Consider the following 22,919-nt stretch of genomic DNA (forward strand, 5'->3'; position numbering starts at 1 on the left):
TTTCACAAGGGTAACAGGAGAAATTGGACCCCAATAATTGTTGCCCAGTTTGTCCCGAGTATGCTGGTACCCCATATGTGGGGGTAAACCACTGTTTGGGCGCACGTCGGGGCTCGGAAGGGAGGGAGCACCATTTGACTTTTTGAACGCAAGATTGGCTGGAATCAATGGTGGCTGTTATGACCCCAATGGCGAGGGTCTCAGAGGAACGTGGAAGTCTGCAGAATACAAAAAACCAGCTCATAGGGCAGTGGTAACTGGGTTGACCATATATCTACTCCTAACGCCAACACTAGAAGTAGCCGGGGATCATTCCTACGATGATTCTAGATGACACGCTCCAGCCGGAGAATCTAACTACCCCTAGTAGAGGAAAAACAAAGACCTTTCTTGCCTCCAGAGAAGGGGACCCCAAAGCTGGATAGAAGCCCCCCACAAATAATAACGGTGAGGTAAGAGGAAAAGACAAACACAGAAATGAACCAGGTTTAGCACAGAGAGGCCCGCTTACTGATAGCAGAATAAAGAAAGGTAACTTATATGGTCAACAAAAACCCTATCAAAATCCACACTGGAAATTCAAGAACCCCCGAACCGTCTAACGGTCCGGGGGGAGAACACCAGCCCCCTAGAGCTTCAGCAAAGATCAGGATATAGATTTGGAACAAGCTGGACAAAAATACAAAACCAAAACAAATAGCAAAAAGCAAAAAGGCAGACTTAGCTGATATAACTGGAACCAGGATCAGTAGACAAGAGCACAGCAGACTAGCTCTGATAACTACGTTGCCAGGCCTTGAACTGAAGGTCCAGGGAGCTTATATAGCAACACCCCTAACTAACGACCCAGGTGCGGATAAAAGGAATGACAGAAAAACCAGAGTCAAAAAACTAGTAACCACTAGAGGGAGCAAAAAGCGAATTCACAACAGTACCCCCCCCTTAGTGAGGGGTCACCGAACCCTCACCACGACCACCAGGGCGATCAGGATGAGCGGCATGAAAGGCACGAACTAAATCGGCCGCATGAACATCAGAGGCGACCACCCAGGAATTATCCTCCTGACCATAGCCCTTCCACTTGACCAGGTACTGAAGCCTCCGCCTGGAGAGGCGAGAATCCAAGATCTTCTCCACCACGTACTCCAACTCGCCCTCAACCAACACCGGAGCAGGAGGCTCAGCAGAAGGAACTACAGGCACAATGTACCGCCGCAACAAGGACCTATGAAATACATTGTGAATAGCAAACGACACAGGAAGATCCAGACGAAAAGATACAGGATTAAGGATTTCCAATATCTTGTAAGGCCCAATAAAACGAGGTTTAAATTTGGGAGAGGAGACCTTCATAGGAACAAAGCGGGAAGAAAGCCATACCAAATCCCCAACGCGTAGTCGGGGACCCACACCGCGGCGGCGGTTGGCAAAGCGCTGAGCCCTCTCCTGTGACAACTTCAAGTTGTCCACCACATGATTCCAGATCCGCTGCAACCTATCCACCACAGAATCCACCCCAGGACAGTCAGAAGGCTCCACATGACCTGAAGAAAATCGAGGATGGAAACCAGAGTTGCAGAAAAAAGGCGAAACCAAGGTGGCGGAACTAGCCCGATTATTAAGGGCAAACTCAGCCAACGGCAAGAATGTCACCCAATCGTCCTGATCAGCAGAGACAAAACACCTCAAATAAGCCTCCAAAGTCTGATTGGTTCGCTCCGTCTGTCCATTAGTCTGAGGATGGAAAGCAGACGAAAACGACAAATCAATGCCCATCCTACTACAAAAGGATCGCCAGAACCTGGAAACGAACTGGGATCCTCTGTCTGACACAATATTCTCAGGGATGCCGTGCAAACGAACCACGTTCTGGAAAAACACAGGAACCAGATCGGAAGAGGAAGGCAGCTTAGGCAAAGGAACCAAATGGACCATCTTGGAGAAGCGATCACATATCACCCAGATAACGGACATGCCCTGAGATAGCGGAAGATCAGAAATGAAATCCATGGAGATATGTGTCCAAGGTCTCTTCGGGACAGGCAAGGGCAAGAGCAAACCGCTGGCACGAGAACAGCAAGGCTTAGCTCGAGCACAAGTCCCACAGGACTGCACAAATGACCGCACATCCCTTGACAAAGAAGGCCACCAAAAGGACCTGGCCACCAGATCTCTGGTGCCAAAAATTCCCGGGTGACCTGCCAACACCGAGGAATGAACCTCGGAAATGACTCTGCTGGTCCACTTATCCGGGACAAACAGTCTGTCAGGTGGACAAGACTCAGGCCTATCCGCCTGAAATCTCTGCAACACACGTCGCAGATCCGGAGAAATAGCTGATAAGATAACTCCATCTTTAAGAATACCAACAGGATCAGCGACTTCAGGAGCATCAGGCACAAAGCTCCTAGAAAGAGCATCGGCCTTCACATTCTTTGAACCTGGTAAATACGAGACAACAAAATCAAAGCGGGAGAAAAACAATGACCAGCGGGCCTGTCTCGGATTAAGGCGTTTAGCAGACTCGAGATACATCAGATTTTTGTGATCAGTCAAGACCACCACACGATGCTTAGCACCCTCGAGCCAATGACGCCACTCCTCAAATGCCCATTTCATGGCCAACAACTCCCGATTGCCCACATCATAATTTCGCTCGGCAGGCGAAAACTTCCTAGAGAAAAAGGCACAAGGTTTCATAACAGAGCAACCAGGGCCTCTCTGCGACAAAACGGCCCCCGCTCCAATCTCTGAAGCATCCACCTCAACCTGAAAGGGAAGTGAGACATCGGGCTGGCACAAAACAGGCGCCGAAGTAAACCGGCGTTTCAACTCCTGGAAAGCCTCCACGGCAGCAGGAGCCCAGTTGGCTACATCGGAGCCCTTCTTGGTCATATCCGTCAAAGGTTTCACATTGCTAGAAAAATTAGCGATAAAACGACGGTAGAAGTTAGCGAAACCCAAGAATTTCTGAAGACTCTTAACTGACGAGGGCTGAGTCCAATCAAGAATAGCTCGGACCTTGACTGGGTCCATCTCCACAGCAGAAGGGGAAAAAATGAACCCCAAAAAGGGAACCTTCTGTACACCAAAGAGACACTTTGAGCCCTTGACAAACAAAGAATTTTCACGCAAAATTTTAAAGACCAACCTGACCTGCTCCACATGTGAATCCCAATTATCAGAAAAAACCAAAATATCATCCAGATAAACAATCAAAAATTTATCCAGATACTTCCGGAAGATGTCATGCATAAAGGACTGAAAAACTGAAGGCGCATTGGAGAGCCCAAAAGGCATCACCAAGTACTCAAAATGACCTTCGGGCGTATTGAATGCGGTTTTCCATTCATCACCTTGCTTAATGCGCACAAGGTTGTACGCACCACGAAGGTCTATCTTGGTGAACCACTTGGCACCCTTAATCCGGGCAAACAAGTCAGACAACAGCGGTAAAGGATACTGAAATTTGCCAGTGATCTTATTTAAAAGCCGATAATCAATACAAGGCCTCAAAGATCCGTCCTTTTTTGCCACAAAAAAGAATCCCGCACCAAGAGGGGAAGAAGACGGACGAATATGTCCTTTCTCCAGAGACTCCTTGATATATGAACGCATAGCGGTATGTTCGGGTACCGACAGATTAAACAGTCTTCCCTTAGGAAATTTACTGCCAGGGATCAAATCTATAGCACAGTCACAGTCCCTATGAGGAGGCAGTGCACTGGACTCAGACTCACTGAAGACATCCTGATAATCAGACAAATACTCAGGAACTTCCGAAGGCGTAGAAGAAGCAATAGACACAGGCAGGGAATCCCCATGAATACCACGACAGCCCCAACTTGAGACTGACATAGCCTTCCAGTCCAGGGCTGGATTATGGGTCTGTAACCATGGCAGCCCTAAAACAACCAAATCATGCATCTTATGTAAAACCAGGAAACGTATCACCTCGCGGTGTTCAGGAGTCATGCACATGGTAACTTGTGTCCAATACTGCGGTTTATTTGCTGCCAATGGCGTAGCATCAATACCCCTAAGAGGAATAGGATTTTCCAATGGTTCAAGAGTAAAACCACAGCGCTTAGCAAATGACAGATCCATAAGACTCAGGGCAGCACCTGAATCTACAAACGCCATGACAGGATAAGACGACAGTGAGCAAATCAAAGTTACAGACAGAATAAATTTAGGTTGCAAATTACCAACGGTGACAGGACTAACAACCTTAGCTATACGTTTAGAGCATGCTGAGATAACATGTGTAGAATCACCACAGTAGTAGCACAAGCCATTCTGGCGTCTATGAATTTTCCGCTCATTTCTAGTCAGGATTCTATCACATTGCATTAAATCAGGTGTCTGTTCAGACAACACCATGAGGGAATTTGCGGTTTTTCTATCACATTGCACCGAATTAGGTGTCTGTTCAGACAACACCATGAGGGAATTTGCGGTTTTGCGCTCCCGCAACCGCCGGTCAATTTGAATAGCCAGTGCCATAGTATCATTCAGACCTGTGGGAATGGGAAAACCCACCATAACATTCTTAATGGCTTCAGAAAGGCCATTTCTAAAATTAGCGGCCAGAGCACACTCGTTCCAATGTGTCAGCACGGACCATTTCCGAAATTTTTGGCAATACACTTCAGCCTCGTCCTGTCCCTGAGACATAGCCAGCAAGGCCTTTTCTGCCTGAATCTCAAGATTGGGTTCCTCATAGAGTAAACCGAGCGCCAGAAAAAAACGCATCAATATCAGCCAATGCCGGATCTCCTGGCGCCAGCGAAAAAGCCCAATCCTGAGGGTCGCCCCGTAAGAACGAAATAATAATTTTTACTTGCTGAGCAAAGTCTCCAGATGAACAGGGTCTCAGGGACAAAAACAATTTACAATTATTCACGAAATTCCTAAACTTAAACCTGTCTCCGGAAAACAGTTCAGGAATCGGTATTTTAGGTTCTGACCTAGGATTTCTGATAACATAGTCTTGTATGCCCTGCACACGAGTAGCCAGCTGATCCACCCTTGTAATCAAGGTCTGGACATTCATGTCTGCAGCAAGCATAGCCACTCTGAGGTAAAGGGGAAGAAGAAAAGAAAAAAAAAAAAACTCAGAATCTTCTTTCTTATAATCCCTCTTCTGCAATGCATTAAACATTTAATACCGGCCTGGCAAACTGTTATGACCCCAATGGCGAGGGTCTCAGAGGAACGTGGAAGTCTGCAGAATACAAAAAACCAGCTCATAGGGCAGTGGTAACTGGGTTGACCATATATCTACTCCTAACGCCAACACTAGAAGTAGCCGGGGATCATTCCTACGATGATTCTAGATGACACGCTCCAGCCGGAGAATCTAACTACCCCTAGTAGAGGAAAAACAAAGACCTTTCTTGCCTCCAGAGAAGGGGACCCCAAAGCTGGATAGAAGCCCCCCACAAATAATAACGGTGAGGTAAGAGGAAAAGACAAACACAGAAATGAACCAGGTTTAGCACAGAGAGGCCCGCTTACTGATAGCAGAATAAAGAAAGGTAACTTATATGGTCAACAAAAACCCTATCAAAATCCACACTGGAAATTCAAGAACCCCTGAACCGTCTAACGGTCCGGGGGGAGAACACCAGCCCCCTAGAGCTTCAGCAAAGATCAGGATATAGATTTGGAACAAGCTGGACAAAAATACAAAACCAAAACAAATAGCAAAAAGCAAAAAGGCAGACTTAGCTGATATAACTGGAACCAGGATCAGTAGACAAGAGCACAGCAGACTAGCTCTGATAACTACGTTGCCAGGCCTTGAACTGAAGGTCCAGGGAGCTTATATAGCAACACCCCTAACTAACGACCCAGGTGCGGATAAAAGGAATGACAGAAAAACCAGAGTCAAAAAACTAGTAACCACTAGAGGGAGCAAAAAGCGAATTCACAACAGGTGGCGCCATGTTGCGTTTGGAGACCCCTGATGTGCCTAAACAGTGGAAACCCCTCAATTCTAACTCCAACACTAACCCCAACACACCCCTAATCCCAACTCTAGCCATAACCCTAACCACAACCCTAACCCCGACACACCCCTAACCCTAATCCCAACCCTAATCCTAACCCTTATCCCAACCCTAACCACAACCCTAACCCCAACACACCCATAACCCTAACCACAAGCCTAATCTTAACCCTATTTCCAACCCTAACTCTAATTCCAACCCTAACCCTAAGGCTATGTGCCCACGTTGCGGATTCGTGTGAGATTTTTCCGCACCATTTTTGAAAAATCCGCAGGTAAAAGGCAATGCGTTTTACCTGCGGATTTACTGCGGATTTCCAGTGTTTTTTGTGCGGATTTCACCTGCGGATTCCTATTGAGGAACAGGTGTAAAACGCTGCGTAATCCGCACAAAGAATTGACATGCTGCGGAAAATACAACGCGGCGTTCCCGCGCTGTATTTTCCGCACCATGGGCACAGCGGATTTGGTTTTCCATAGGTTTACATGGAACTGTAAACCTGATGGAACACTGCTACGAATCTGCAGCGTCCAGTCCACTGCGGATACGCAGCCAAATCCGCACCGTGTGCACATAGCCTAGTTCTAAGGCTATGTGCACACGCTGCGGAAAACGCTGCGGATCTGCAGTGTTTCCGCAGCTGCGGATGCGCAGCAGTTTCCCATGAGTTTATAGTTTAATGTAAACCTATGGGAAACAAAAAACGCTGTGCCCATGCTGCGGAAAAAAATGTGCGGAAACCCAGCGGTTTACATTCTGCAGCATGTCACTTCTTTCTGCGGATTCCGCAGCGGTTTTACACCTGCTCCAATAGAAAACCGCAGTTGTAAAACCGCAGTGAAATCCGCAGAAAAACCACGGTGAATCCGCGATAAATCCGCAGCGGTTTTGCACTGCGGATTTATCAAATCCGCTGCGGAAAAATCCGCAGAGGACCAGAATACGTCTGCACATACCTTGACCCTAGTTCTAACCCTAGTTCTAACCCTAGCCCTAGTTCTAACTTTAGTGGGGGAAAAAAATATATATATATATTTTCTTTATTTTATTGTTGTCCCTACCTATGGGGGTGATAAAGGGGGGGGGGGGTTCATTTACTATTTTTTTTATTTTGATCACTGTGATAGGTTTTATCACAGTGATCAAAATGTACATTGAACGAATCTGCCGGTGCGGGCGCACATTTTGGAACATGGCGGCGCCCAGGGAGAAGACGGATGGACACCGGGAGGCTCGGTAAGTATGAGGGGGGGGAGATCGGAGCATAGGGGGGGGGATCGGAGCACAGGGGGGGTGGATCGCAGCACGGGGGGAGCGGACAGGAGGACGGGGGAGCAGACAGGAGGACGGAGGGGAGCGGACCACAGAACAGAGGACTGGGCAGTAGATCGGGGGCGGTGGGGGGGGGGCGGACCAGTATTTCCAGCCATGGCCGATGATATTGCAACATCGGCCATGGCTGGATTGTAATATTTCACCATTTTCATAGGTGAAATATTACAAATTGCTCTGATTGGCTGTTGCACTTTTAACAGCCAATCAGAGCGATTGTAGCCACGGGGGGGTGAAGCCACCCCCCCTGGGCTAAAGTACCACTCCCCGTGTCCCTGCAGATTGGGTGAAATTGGAGTTAACCCTTTCACCCAATCTGCAGGGACGTGATCATTCTGTGACACAGCATATGCGTCACAGGTCGGATTGGCACCGACTTTCATGACGCATATGCTGTGTCACAGGTCGGGAAGGGGTTAACAAGGCTCAGGGACAATCCTTGAAAGTAGTAGGGATCGATTTGCAATCGCCATGCTTTTCTCATGGTCAAATCTCGTTGGCCTGTTCAAGAGTTGGAATTGACAAAAATCTGTTCATCTTTGCACTGGAAGGAAAAACAAAAATGTTTATCAAAAGGCTCTTGAATGAGTTGAAAATAAAATACTATCAATGCTTGGGTAATCATTTAGTTAATTTGTGTTGCAAATCTGTAGTGTTATATATGATGTGAAATATTTTTATATGCAATATAATCATTATAATTACTACAGTTACTATGCCCGTGCAACCGAGTTCTTCAGCTCGTTTGAAATAAAAGTCACCTCCTTTTACCCATTTGTTTGAAAAAATAAAAAAGCAAATTTATACTAACCTGTCCAATGGAAAGATAATCTGCCGATGCCCATGTCCCCTGTATAAGACAAAAAATAATATAACGAGATCAAAGATAAAGTGGACGTAAGTTTAATAGAACAATAAATACATAAACCTGTACACAGACAATCTACAGATATAAGCTTGCACTATTCCCAGAATAAATTCCAACTATAGTAAAGACTCCTAAGCAAAAAATCAAGGATATATAAAAGGACTATAGTAACACTGTATCTGTCTGTAGCAATGTGTAACAGCTAGAAAGAGGACAAAGATACTGAATGCCACGCACTTATTTAATAATAATAGCACAAAAGGACTATTTCTATTAACTTTGTTTGACTGAAAACTAATCCCCCACTGTGGGAATGCAACAACAATGTCCTTTAACCCCTTCACCCCCAAGGGTGGTTTGCACGTTAATGACAGGCCAATTTTTACAATTCTGACCATTGTCACTTTATGAGGTTATAACTCTGGAACGCTTCAACGGATCCTGGTGATTCTGACATTGTTTTCTCGTGACATATTGTACTTCATGATAGTGGTAAAATTTCTTTGATATTAAAAGTAATATTTTAACAATATTTATACCTGCGCTAAACTTAAAGTACACTAGTCCACATTCACAATGGTAATTTACCTGTTTGATGTGGAATTTGTTAGAGGTTTTGCTTGTGGGCGTATGTACTGGATCAGGGATTGATCGTGGGAAGGGACTGGAGAGGGAAACAGTAAGAATTGTAAAATAAGGTCACAGATACTTAGTAGCTCATGTGTCACTTGATTAATACAAAGATTAACCCCTTTCTGACATCTGACGTACTATCCCGTCGAGGTGGGGTGGCCCCGTATGACCACCGACGGGATAGTACGTCATACGCGATCGGCCGCGCTCACGAGGGGAGCGCGGCCGATCGCGGCCGGGTGTCAGCTGCATATCGCAGCTGACATCCGGCACTATGTGCCAGGAGCGGTCACGGACCGCCCCCGGCACATTAACCCCCGGCACACCGCTATCAAACATGATTGCGGTGTACCGGCGGTATAGGGAAGCATCGCGCAGGGAGGGGGCTCCCTGCGGGCTTCCCTGAGACCCCCGCAGCAACGCGATGTTATCGCGTTGCTCCGAGGGTCTCCTACCTCCCTTGCCGCAGGTCCCGGATCCAAGATGGCCGCGGCATCCGGGTCCTGCAGGGAGGGAGTTGGCTTACCGAGTGCCTGCTCAGAGCAGGCGCTGGTAAGCCTGCAGCCCTGCACAGCAGATCGCCGATCTGACAGAGTGCTATGCACACTGTCAGATCAATGATCTGTGATGTCCCCCCCTGGGACAAAGTAAAAATGTAAAAAAAAATTTTTTCCACATGTGTAAAAAAATAAATAAAAAATAAATTCCTAAATAAAGAAAAAAATATATATATTATTCCCATAAATACATTTCTTTATCTAAATAAAAAAAAAAACAATAAAAGTACACATATTTAGTATTGCCGCGTCCGTAACGACCCAACCTATAAAACTATATCACTAGTTAACCTCTTCAGTAAACACCGTGAGAAAAAAAAAAAAAACGAGGCAAAAAACAACGCTTTATTACCATAACGCCGAACATAAAGTGGAATAACACGCAATCAAAAAGACAGATATAAATAACCATGGTACCGCTGAAAACGTCATCTTGTCCCGCAAAAAACGAGCCGCCATACAGCATCATCAGCAAAAAAATAAAAAAGTTATAGTCCTGAGAATAAAGCGATACCAAAATAATTATGTTTTCTATAAAATAGCTTTTATCGTATAAAAGTACGAAAACATTAAAAAAATGATATAAATGAGGTATCACTGTAATCGTACTGACCCGAAGAATAAAACTGCTTTATCAATTTTACCAAACGCGGAACGGTATAAACGCCTCCCCCTAAAGAAATTCATGAATAGCTGGTTTTTGATCATTCTGCCTCACAAAAATCGGAATAAAAAACGATCAAAAAATGTCATGTGCCCGAAAATGTTACCAATAAAACGTCAACTCGTCCCGCAAAAAACAAGACCTCAAATGACTCTGTGGACTCAAATATGGAAAAATTATAGCTTTCAAAATGTGGTAACGCAAAAAATATTTTTTGCAATGAAAAGCGTCTTTCAGTGTGTGACGGCTGCCAATCATAAAAATCCGCTAAATAACCTGTTATAAAAGTAAATCAAACCCCCCTTCATCAGCCCCTTAGTTAGGGAAAAATAAAAAAATAAAAAAAATGTATTTATTTCCATTTTCCCATTAGGGTTAGGGCTAGGGTTAGGGCTAGGGTTAGGGCTAGGGTTATTGCTAGGGTTAGGGCTAGGGTTAGGGCTAGGGTTATGGCTAGGGTTATTGCTAGGGTTAGGGTTAGGGTTATTGCTATGGTTAGGGCTAGGGTTAGGGCTAGGGTTAGGGTTATTGCTAGGGTTAGGGCTAGGGTTAGGGTTATTGCTAGGGTTAGGGCTAGGGTTAGGGCTAGGGTTGGGGCAAGGGTTAAGGCTACAGTTAGGGTTGGGGCTAAAGTTAGGGTTAGGGTTTGGATTACATTTACGGTTGGGAATAGGGTTGGGATTAGGGTTAGGGGTGTGTCAGGGTTAGGGGTGTGGTTAGGGTTACCATTGGGATTAGGGTAAGGGGTGTGTTTGGATTAGGGTTTCAATTATAATTGGGGGGTTTCCACTGTTTAGGCACATCAGGGGCTCTCCAAACGGGTCATGGCATCCGATCTCAATTCCAGACAATTCTGCGTTGAAAAAGTAAAACAGTGCTCCTTCCTTTCAGAGCTCTCCCGTGTACCCAAACAGGGGTTTACCCCAACATATGGGGTATCAGCGTACTCAGGACAAATTGGACAACATCTTTTGGGGTCCAATTTCTCCTGTTACCCTTGGGAAAATACAAAACTGGGGGCTAAAAAATAAGTTTTGTGGGAAAAAAGATTTTTTATTTTCACGGCTCTGCGTTGTAAACTGTAGTGAAACACTTGGCGGTTCAAAGTTTTCACAACACATCTAGATAAGTTCCTTGGGGGGTCTAATTTCCAATATGGGGTCACATGTGGGGGGTTTCTACTGTTTAGGTACATTAGGGGCTCTGCAAATGCAACGTGATGCCTGCAGACCAATCCATTTAAGTCTGCATTCCAAATGGCGCTCCTTCCCTTCCGAGCTCTGCCATGCGCCCAAACAGTGGTTTACCCCCACATATGGGGTATCAGCGTACACAGGACAAATTGGACAACAACTTTTGGGGTCCAATTTATCCTGTTACCCTTGGGAAAATACAAAATGGGGGGCTAAAAAATCATTTCTGTGAAAAAAGGAATTTTTATTTTCACGGCTCTGCGTTATAAACTGTAGTGAAACACTTGGGGGTTCAAAGTTCTCACAACACATCTAGATAAGTTCCTTGGGAGGTCTAGTTTCCAATGTGGGGTCACTTGTGGGGGGTTTCAATGTTTAGGCACATCAGGGGCTCTCCAAACGCAACATGGTGTCCCATCTTAATTCCAGTCAATTTTGCATTGAAAAGTCAAATGGCGCTCCTTCCCTTCCGAGCTCTGCCCTGTGCCCAAACAATGGTTTACACCCACATATGGGGTATCGTCGTACTCAGGACAAATTGCACAACAACTTTTGTGGTCTAATTTCTTCTCTTACCCTTGGGAAAATAAAAAAATGGGGGCGAAAATATCATTTTTGTGAAAAAATATGATTTTTTATTTTTACGGCTCTGCATTATAAACTTCTGTGAAGCACTTGTTGGGTCAAAGTGCTCACCACACATCTAGATAAGTTCCTTAGGGGGTCTACTTTCCAAAATGGTGTCACTTGTGGGGGGTTTCAATGTTTAGGCACATCAGGGGCTCTCCAAACGCAACATGGCATCCCATGTCAATTCCAGTCAATTTTGCATTGAAAAGTCAAATGGCGCTCCTTTACTTCTGAGCGCTGCCATGCGCCCAAACAGTGGTTTACCCCCACATATGGGGTATCGTCGTACTCAGGACAAATTGCACAACAACTTTTGTGGTCTAATTTCTTCTCTTACCCTTGGGAAAATAAAAAAATGGGGGCGAAAATATCATTTTTGTGAAAAAATATGATTTTTTATTTTTACGGCTCTGCATTATAAACTTCTGTGAAGCACTTGTTGGGTCAAAGTGCTCACCACACATCTAGATAAGTTCCTTAGGGGGTCTACTTTCCAAAATGGTGTCACTTGTGGGGGGTTTCAATGTTTAGGCACATCAGGGGCTCTCCAAACGCAACATGGCATCCCATGTCAATTCCAGTCAATTTTGCATTGAAAAGTCAAATGGCGCTCCTTTACTTCTGAGCGCTGCCATGCGCCCAAACAGTGGTTTACCCCCACATATGGGGTATCAGCGTACTCAGGACAAATTGTACAACAACTTTTGGGGTCCATTTTCTCCTGTTACCCTTGGTAAAATAAAACAAATTGAAGCTGAAATAAATTTTGTGTGAAAAAAAGTTAATTGTTCATTTTTATTTAAACATTCCAAAAATTCCTGTGAAACACCTGAAGGGTTAATAAATTTCTTGAATGTGGTTTTGAGCACCTTGAGGGGTGCAGTTTTTAGAATGGTGTCACACTTGGGTATTTTCTGTCATATAGACCCCTCAAAATGTCTTCAAATGAGATGTGGTCCCTAAAAAAAAATGGTGTTGTAAAAATGAGAAATTTCTGGTCAACTTTTAACCCTTATAACTCCCTAACAAAAAAAAATTTGGTTCCAAAAGTGTGCTGATGTAAAGTAGACATGTGGGAAATGTTACTTATTAAGTATTTTGCGTGACATATCTCTGTGATTTAAGGGCATAAAAATTAATAGTTGGAAAATTGCGAAATTTTCAAAATTTTCGCCAAATATCCATTTTTTTCACATATAAATGCAAGTTATATCGAAGAAATTTTACCACTATCATGAAGTACAATATGTCACGAGAAAACAGTGTCAGAATCGCCAAGATCCGTTGAAGCGTTCCAGAGTTATAACCTCATAAAGGGACAGTGGTCAGAATTGTAAAAATTGGCCTTGTCATTAACGTGCAAACCACCCTTGGGGGTGAAGGGGTTAAAAAGGTACCATATAAAATGGTTCATGCGCTATATAGGACTACTACCGATCCGTACGTCCTAAAACACTCATGTGAGGATTAAAAGCTAACACCCTGCAAGTGCGTTTAAATGAAAGGTGCGTGCTTCTCCACTTAATAAAATAAGCTGCAGAGTCCAATACCTGTAATGCTGGCGCTTATAGGAGAAAAGGAGAAACAATGTCCGTATATCCTTGACGATATTAATGAAATAGGTAAAGCAGTTAGCTTAGCTGGATGGGTGCTTTCCTTGTTGCTTCTTAGGCGGCTTATGCAGGCGCCGTCCCGGCCGGTGACGAGCGCTTGCGCGCTTGTGTTCTGTAGATCTCGGGTAGTGCTTCGCAGGACCTGCAGTGACGTTCGGGTCACGTGATCGCTGATCACGTGGTGCCCTTGGCGATGATACGGAGCGCTGTGGGAGCCAAAAACCAAGGCGTTTCGGAAATGCTTCGGTTTCCTTCCTCAGGGTTGGCTCCCCCTGCGCTTCCTGGCTCTTTATACTCACGGTCCCCTCCTCCATAAGTTAAATTAAATGCAAATAGTTCTACTTCATTATTTAGGCCCCTTGGCTTTAAAGTATCTAGTTCAAAGATGTACCTGGTTTCTTCTCGGGACATCTGTTTAATAAAGTCCCCATTTCGCCAGTCATGTTGGACTACTTTTATTCCTGCCACTTTAATTCCCTGTGTGGATCCTTTATGATGAATACAAAAATGTTTTTCTTTGATATTACCTGCATTTATTTGTGAAAAAAATGGAAATTTGGCGAAAATTTTGAAAATTTCGCAATTTTCCAACTTTTAATTTTTATGCAATTAAATCACAGAGATATGTCACACAAAATACTTAATAAGTAACATTTCCCACATGTCTACTTTACATCAGCACAATTTTGAAACCAAATTTTTTTTTGTTAGGGAGTTATAAGGGTTAAAAGTTGACCAGCAATTTCTCATTTTTACAACACCATTTTTTTTTTAGTGACCACATCTCAATTGAAGTAATTTTGAGGGGTCTATATGATAGAAAATACCCAAGTGTGACACCATTCTAAAAACTGCACCCCTCAAGGTGCTCAAAACCACATACAAGAAGTTTATTAACCCTTCAGGTGTTTCACAGGAATTTTTGGAATGTTTAAATAAAAATGAACATTTACCTTTTTTTCACAAAAAAATTACTTCAGCTCCACAAGGATGTTGTATAATTTGTCCTGAGTACGCCGATACCCCATATGTGGGGGTAAACCACTGTTTGGGCGCATGACAGAGCTCGGAAGCGAAAGAGCGCCATTTGACTTTTCAATGCAAAATTGACTGGAATTGAGAAGGGACACCATGTTGCGTTTGGAGAGCCCCTGATGTGCCTAAACATTGAAACCCCCCACAAGTGACACCATTTTAGAAAGTAGACCCCCTAAGGAACTTATCTAGAGGTGTGGTGAGCACTTTGACCTACCAAGTGCTTCACAGACGTTTATAATGCAGAGCCGTAAAAATAAAAAATCATATTTTTTCACAAAAATTATCTTTTCGCCCCCAATTTTTTATTTTCCCAAGGGTAAGAGAAGAAATTGGACCCCAATAGTTGTTGTACAATTTGTCCTGAGTACGCTGATACCCCATATGTGGGGGTAAACCGCTGTTTGGCGCATGGGAGAGCTCGGAAGGGAAGGAGTGTCGTTTGACTTTTCACTGCAAAATTGACAGGAATTGAGATGGGATGCCATGTTGCGTTTGGAGAGCCACTGATGTGCCTAAACATTGAAACTCCCACAAGTGACACCATTTTGAAAAGTAGACCCCCTAAGGAACTTATCTAGAGGTGTGGTGAGCACTTTGACCCCCATATGTGGGGGGAACCACCGTTTGGGCGCATGGGAGGGCTCGGAAGGGATGGAGCACCATTTGGAATGCAGACTTAGATGGAATGATCTGCAGGCGTCACATTGCGTTTGCAGAGCCCCTAATGTACCTAAACAGTAGAAACCCCCCACAAATGACACCATTTTGGAAAGTAGACCCCCTAAGGAACTCATCTAGATGTGTTGTGAGAGCTTTGAACCCCCAAGTGTTTCACTACAGTTTATAACGCTGAGCCTTGAAAATAAAAAAAAAATTTTTTTTTCCACAAAAATTATTTTTTAGCCACCAGTTTTGTATTTTTCCAAGGGTAACAGGAGAATTTGGACCCTAAATATTGTTGTCCAATTTGTCCTGAGTATGCTGATACCCGATATGTGGGGGGGGAACCACCATTTGAGCGCATGGCAGAGCTCGGAAGGGAAGGAGCATCATTTGGAATGCAGACTTAGATGGATTGGTCTGCAGGCGTCACATTGCGTTTGCAGAGCCCCTAATGTACCTAAACAGTAGAAACCCCCCACAAGTGACCCAATGTTGGAAACTAGACCCCCCAAGGAACTCATCTAGTTGTGTTGTGAGAACTTTGAACCCCCAAGTGTTTCACTACAGTTTATAACGCAGAGCCGTGCAAATAAAAATTTATTTTTTTCCACAAAAAATATTTTTTAGCCCCTGGTTTTGTATTTTCCCAAGGGTAACAGGAGAAATTGGACCCCAAAAGTTGTTCTGCAATGTGTCCTGAGTACGCTGATACCCCATATGTTGGGGTAAACCCCTGTTTGGGCGCATGGGAGAGCTCGGAAGGGAAGGAGCACTGTTTTACTTCCACTGTGCCTAAACAGTGGAAACCCCCCACAAGTGACCCCATTTTGGAAACTAGACCCCTTAAGGAACTTAAATAGATGTGTGGTGAGCACTTTAAACCCCCAGGTGCTTCTCAGAAGTTTATAACGTAGAGCCGTGAAAATAAAAAATCGCATTTTTTCTACAAAAATGATCTTTTTGCCCCAAAATTTTTATTTTCACAAGGTTAACAGGAGAAATTAGACCACAAACGTTGTTGTGCAATTTCTCCTGAGTATTTTTTTTTCTTTATTTAGGAATTTTTTTTCTTTTTTTTTTTTTTACACATGTGGAATTTTTTTTTTTTTACTTTGTCCCAGGGGAGGACATCACAGATCGCTGATCTGACAGTTTGCACAGCACTCTGTCAGATCACCGATCTGAGTTCCAGCACTGCAGGCTTACCAAGCACCTGCTCTGAGCAGGCACTTGGTAAGCCACCTCTCTCCCTGCAGGACCCGGATGCCGCGGCCATTTTGGATCCGGGCCTGCTGCAGGGAGGAGAGGTAAGAGACCCTCGCAGCAACGCGATCTCATCGCGTTGCTCCGGGGGTCTCAGGGAAGCCCGCAGGGAGCCCCCTCCCTGCGCGATGCTTCCCTGTACCACCGGCACACCTCGATCATGTTTGATCGCGGTGTGTCGGGAGTTAACGTGCCGGGGGCGGTCCGTGACCGCTCCTGGCACATAGTGCCGGATGTCAGCTGCGATAGGTAGCTGACACCCAGCTGCGATCGGCCGTGCTCCCCGCGTGAGCGCGGCCGATCGCGCTGGACGTACTATTCCTTCCTTGAGAATTAGGGCCCATCCCACATGGACGGAATAGTACGTCCAATGCCAGAAAGGGGTTAAATACTTTTGCATGCAAAAAAAAATGATGAAGGAAAGCGCTTCTTTCCAAAACGCATTGGATACTATTGGTCCTTTCTACTATCTGCACGTTCACTCTATTGGAACTTCTTTCACTGCATCACGTGACTGGTGATGTCACGGCAGGTCCTGGTCTGTGATCACACACTGTGAGGAGATTGCTATCACCGCGTGCAGCCACTACTACGTGCAGCCGTGACTCTCCAGACAACACAGGACGCTTGACATCTACATCAGCAAGAGCAACATGGAAGGAGCACCTCTCGTCTATCCATTATCAGCGTTCTGCTTAAGGTAACTAGTGGCGTACATGCATCGGATTTCCGACCCGGTTTAATCCGATTGCAGTACGCCTCATTACCCTCATTTTTAGTGAAGCTTTGCCACCGGCCGGGACCGCTTCTTGCATCATGACTGTTCTCACCAGTTTTTCCTTTTTATAATATTTTTATTTATTTTTTTATTTATTTATTTTTTTTGCATGCAAAAGTTTTTAATGGACATTGTTGTTGCATTCCCACAGTGGGGGATTCATTTTCAGCTAAACAAAGTTCATATAAATAGTCCTTTTGTGCTATTATTTTTAAATAAGTGCGTGGCATTCAGTATCTTTGTCCTCTTTCTAGCTGTTACACATTGCTACAGACAGATACAGTGTTACTATAGTCCTTTTATATATCCTTGATTTTTTGCTTAGGAGTCTTTACTATAGTTGGAATTTATTCTGGGAATAGTGCAAGCTTATATCTGTAGATTGTCTGTGTACAGGTTTATGTATTTATTGTTCTATTAAACTTACGTCCACTTTATCTTTGATCTCGTTGTGCGCGAATTTATATATATATTTTTTTATATTACATTTTTTGACAAATAAGTGGTTATTGTCTAAATTCGCAGCAATACGAGACCTGTATACTCAGCGCCGCAGTAATTTTTTATAATCTTAAAAAATAATATAACACCATGTTCCTCACCTGTCTGATGGGAAGATAATCCATATCTGTCCCATGATTATCCGGATGATTTGAAGAGCAGTCACATCAGTGAGGCAACTGCCCTCCATTACAGCCGTAACATACTGACCAGAGCATGAGAAGCGCTGCCTGCCTGTGACCGGTGGTGACGTCATTGAGTTCTCAAGCAGGCAGTAATAGTATTTAGAAACTGTATTATAGGCTCTACTACAAAGTTGGGAAATGTTTAATGCTCCACCAGTTTTTTTTTTTTGTTCTTTACAAGTGTATGGAAACCATTTAAAAGAAACCAGTCATTCTGTAATTCACGGCTTGAATTACAAGCAGCTTCCTCATTCCATGCATCTTTGCTGTACTGTAAAATGCTGCAGCTTTTTATAACAATTATTTTTCTTGAATTCCTCAATTACACATGAAACTTACAGCTACAAAGAAAAATAAACCTTATGGTCGGTACCTTAAACTAAGCGACGCTCCAGCGATATAGACAAAGATCCGACCTAAACTAGATCGCTGGAGCGTCGCTGTTAGGTCGCTGTAGAGACGTCAAACACAGCAGCTCCAGAACGATGCAGGAGCGATCCAGTGACGTAACGGCGACTCACTTATTGTTCACAGTCCATGTAAAAACATTGCTGACATCGTTGCTTTTGCTGTCAAACATGACGATACACGCCGATCTAGCAACCAAATAAAGTTCCAGACTTCTAGCTCCGACCAGCGATATAACAGCGGGATCCAGATCGCTGCTGCGTGTCAAACTCAACGTGATCGCTATCCAAGACGCTGCAATGTCACGGATCGTTGTCGTTCTCGTTGGAAAGTTGTTTAGTGTGAAGGTACCTTTAGTTCAAATGCAGAAATAAAGACCAATCATAGTTAATTAACACCCCACCCCCCCTACCATTCATGCCTAGCAGTTACAAGCATTCTTTGTTGTCTTTATTACAAAATATAGGAAAGTTATACTCGACACACTTAAATTATTCGTTCTAACAAGGTCATTTTTGTACAATATGTCCTACACATTGCTATATAGCTGTTTGTTGCTTATTTTTCCATTTAACATAAAGGAGTGACTCTGTGCTGTAACATGGAGGTTGATGCCAGACCTGTAAAATATAACCATGGGGACCACTGCTTTTCATATTCACCATATACTGCTCTCTTTTAATAAATAGAAAGTTCACATATTATAAAGGGGTTGTCTTTAAAAGACGACCTTAAAGGGATTTTCCAGTCTAAAACTACAAGTCTTGTGCAAAACGCATACTTGTGGTTACATAACCGTCCTTTCTGATGTCAGCACATGACCGGCGCTCCCAATGTCGGCACTGGAGAATCCTCCCAGCACGCAGTCACTCTGTGTGACTACAGACTGGTAGTTTAAGACTTGACAGCCTCCTTTATAGGAAACAGTGAGTACGGCTTCTCTAATTGTGGAATTTAGCTGTTATGTCTTTGCTAACATTTCCCTTGCTGTGACTGCCCATATAATGCATGGTTGAGCCAGTTCCTCTCTAGGAACTATCCCTTTTGACTTATTTAAAGGGATCCCTGCTCTATGACTCAATGGGGATTATAGATAGGGTTTGTCTACATAAGAAAAAAAAAACATTTTGCTGTGTTGCTGCTAATAACAGAGAGCTTTTCTCTCTGAGAAAGTATGGACACCAGAATCCTGCTCATACTTCCACTTTATCACATCATTCCACTTAGAACTCTGTCCATAGATTATTACCACAGTTGGTGATTATTCCATGAAGATGCAGATACATCAAGCATAATATCAGTGTTTTGTGTTGATTGCCAACTCCTTTTTGGCGTTATTTTAGCTCCATATGTGAAATGAATAAAAAAAAATGTTCTTTGGTATTCTGGCCGTTTGTATCACTGTTCCCTACTGAAATATACATTTATCATATAGGAAATGGGCTGAAGATGTTAATGAAAAAAGCGCTCAAGTTTAAGGATCCATTGCTAATGAAGATGATCAGGAATATTTCTCAACATGATGGGCCAACCAAGAGTTTGTTTATAGTAAGCATTTTTTCAAATATTTGTCATGAATCCATACTCTGTTTCTGCAGATGTCATTCTGGGGTATGTGCAATGTCTATAACTGAGTCAGACGATACTGGTGTCCCAGTGCTGGCCATGTAATGGATGATCTAACAAACCATCACATCTGTACATAAATCTGAACTGATGGCTAGAATGCTCATGAATGCACTAGGCATGAGTGACCGAGTCCTCAGAAATGGATGCAGCCACAGGCAACAAGCTGTAAACCATGAGAAACACATGAGATCTTGATATGGTAATATCTTGTTGAATGGAATTGGCCATGAAGTTTTATAGTAATTGTCAAGGAATTCCTCCAATGAGCTTGGCTGTTAAAAAGCAGCAGTTTCAGCATTCAGTGGAGCATCCTATGTCACACAATAAAGTATAGACAAGTAATATAAGCAGAATGTGCCTACAGCAGTTCACCTGCTTGCTGACAGTCTCCAGGTAGCAACATCTGAGCATGGAAAGCTGCTGTTAAAGGTATCCGACTACTTCTTATTTACCAAACAGGACTGAATATTTTGAAATGTATCATGCAATATTGTCTGATTTTGAAGTTATTTCACTTTATCTAGTCAGCAAATCCCTCTCTATCTTTGGGTGTAGCCAACTTAGAGTTACTGTGTGTACAAAACTTACTGAAATATGCCGTATGCAAAAAGCAAACATCAAACAATAGTGATGACCTATCTTTGAAATAGGTCATCAATGGGGGTCCATCAACACACTTTGTAACCCCATACCCGCAGATCAGCTGCTTTTTGCTCCAGTAACCACTAAAAGAAAAAAACAGTGATATCAATGTGTCATATGGGGTCAGACAAAACTCCAGTGACTACATGGCATAAACATTTTGAATTGAGTTGTAAAGTGCAATTCTATTTATTGTGTAGTTGCATTTGCTGGCTACTGCAGAACACTTCCTGTTCTCTGTCCAGAGCAAATAGAACCAGAGCAGTCAGGGTAAACTCCTTTTAAAGTTATTTTTTAAATTAATATTTTGTAACTAAACTTAAAGCTTTTGCTTGCAATAGGATTATGTTGGGGATCTGGCAGCTCAGATTTCGAATGATGAAGAAGAAGAGTTTGTGATTGAATGCCTTGGAACACTCGCCAACCTGACTATTAGTGATTTGGACTGGGAACTAGTTCTCAAAGAATATAAGTTGGTCCCTTACCTCAAGGATAAACTTAAGCCAGGTAAATATATTATTAAAACTTGGCCACTTTCTGGCAAAAATTTCAAAAATGCTGTTATTGGTTGAGTTTAGTAACAAAAAGCTGTAAAGCCCTTCCTTGCTCCCCCCTAGCTCTACATTTCACGGCCCCCTGCTACCCATGAACAGTGTACATAGAGAATGGCCGTGGCATTTTTTTTATCCATTGGAATCATCAGCCTATCTGCTGCACCAACTTCTGTGCATGGCATTTCTTTTAATTTATTAAGTTATCCATTGGACATTTAATTTAACCTTTCGTGACCGGGCCTGTTTTTCACCTTCATGACCGGGCCAATTTTTACAATTCTGTAAAATTCTTTATGAGGTTATAACTCTGGAACACCTCAATGGATCCCGGTGATTCTGATATTGTTTTCTCGTGACATATTGTACTTCATGTTAGTGGTACAATTTCTTCAATATGACTTGTGTTTATTTGTAAAAAAAAAAAAAAAATGGAAATTTGGTGAAAATCTTTAAAATTTTTCAATTTTCAATCTTTTATTTTTTATGCCCTTAAATCAGAGAGTCATATCGCACAAAATAGTTAATAAATAGCATTTCCCACATGTCTACTTTACATCAGCACAATTTCGGAACCACATTTTTTTTTTGTCGGGACGGTATAAGGGTTAGGCTGCTTTCACACATCAGGTTTTTTGCCAGATGCCGGTTCCGGCGTCGCGCCGCATCACCGGATCCGTTTTTTTTTCAGGAAACCGGATGGAAACCGGATCCGTCTCATCCGGTTGCCATCCAAGTCGTCCGGTTTTCTTTCCGTTTTTTTACCGATCAGGCTGTTAAAAACACCCCCTGAAAGGTTAAAACGTTGATTGGCCGGCTTAAAACTATATATACAGTGTTCCTAACGTCTGTGACGGGTTGGAGAGGAGAAAGATACAGAGCAAGATGGACGGCATTATTGCAAATATTCTGCAGAACAACGTGGATTTCATCACAGGCGAATCGATTGAAAGCAATTGTTATTGAGAAAGAGCGAGAGAGACAGCTTGTCATGCGACTGCGACGACGCCGTTTGTGGATCCACCCCATCACGGCACAGAGAATGACCCAGGGAGTCTTTTCCACTTTGTATATGGAGCTTCGAGGTGACCCTGACAAGTTTTTCAGCTATGTTCGGATGAAAGCGGAGAACTTTGATATATTGGTGGAGCGGGTTGAACATCTGATAAGAAGGAGTGATGCCTATTGCCGATTCTCCATTACCCCGGCTGAGCGTCTGATGGTCACTCTTCGGTAAGCATTCTTTTTGAATCAAATCTTGTAGGGCACTTTCGTTGATATTTGGAATTTACAGTAATTACAGCCTTGCTTTTGTCCACAGATTCCTAGCAACTGGTGAATCCCTGTCTTCACTACATTTTCAGTTCAGACTGGGCATTTCAACCATATCAGGAATAGTGAGGCACACTTGCCGTGCACTGTGGGACTCTCTGCATGAAGAATACATTCCACATCCCACAATGCAGACATGGTTGGAAGTAGCTGACAGATTCCTGGAAGTGTGCCAGTTTCCCAATTGCTTGGGTGCGGTGGATGGGAAACACATCCGTATCGTGAAACCGGCTGGTTCTGGATCTCAGTATTTCAACTACAAGAAGTACTTTTCCATAGTGCTGATGGCCATTGCTGATGCGGATTACAAATTTGTAGCGGTGGACATTGGGGCGTATGGCCGTTCTAATGATTCGCAAGTTTACAAACTGTCTTCTATGGGGTGGCATTTATATGGACAAACCTTTCAATTCCCCCCCCCAAGA

At 43.5% G+C, this 22,919-nt stretch overlaps 1 protein-coding gene across 3 annotated transcripts in view; it reads left to right on the forward strand.

The window, feature by feature from the left end:
• Positions 1-22,919, forward strand: part of KIFAP3 (kinesin associated protein 3) — an 811,853-nt gene that overhangs the window by 636,529 nt on the left and 152,405 nt on the right. For all 3 annotated transcript variants that reach the window (XM_077276224.1, XM_077276225.1, XM_077276226.1), the window contains 2 exons: positions 19,776-19,888; positions 20,953-21,118. In XM_077276224.1, coding sequence (XP_077132339.1) covers positions 19,776-19,888; positions 20,953-21,118 — 279 coding nt within the window. The remainder of the gene's footprint in view (positions 1-19,775; positions 19,889-20,952; positions 21,119-22,919) is intronic.

Source organism: Ranitomeya variabilis, chromosome 8, assembly GCF_051348905.1.
Source record: "Ranitomeya variabilis isolate aRanVar5 chromosome 8, aRanVar5.hap1, whole genome shotgun sequence".
Taxonomy (NCBI): Eukaryota; Metazoa; Chordata; class Amphibia; order Anura; family Dendrobatidae; genus Ranitomeya; species Ranitomeya variabilis.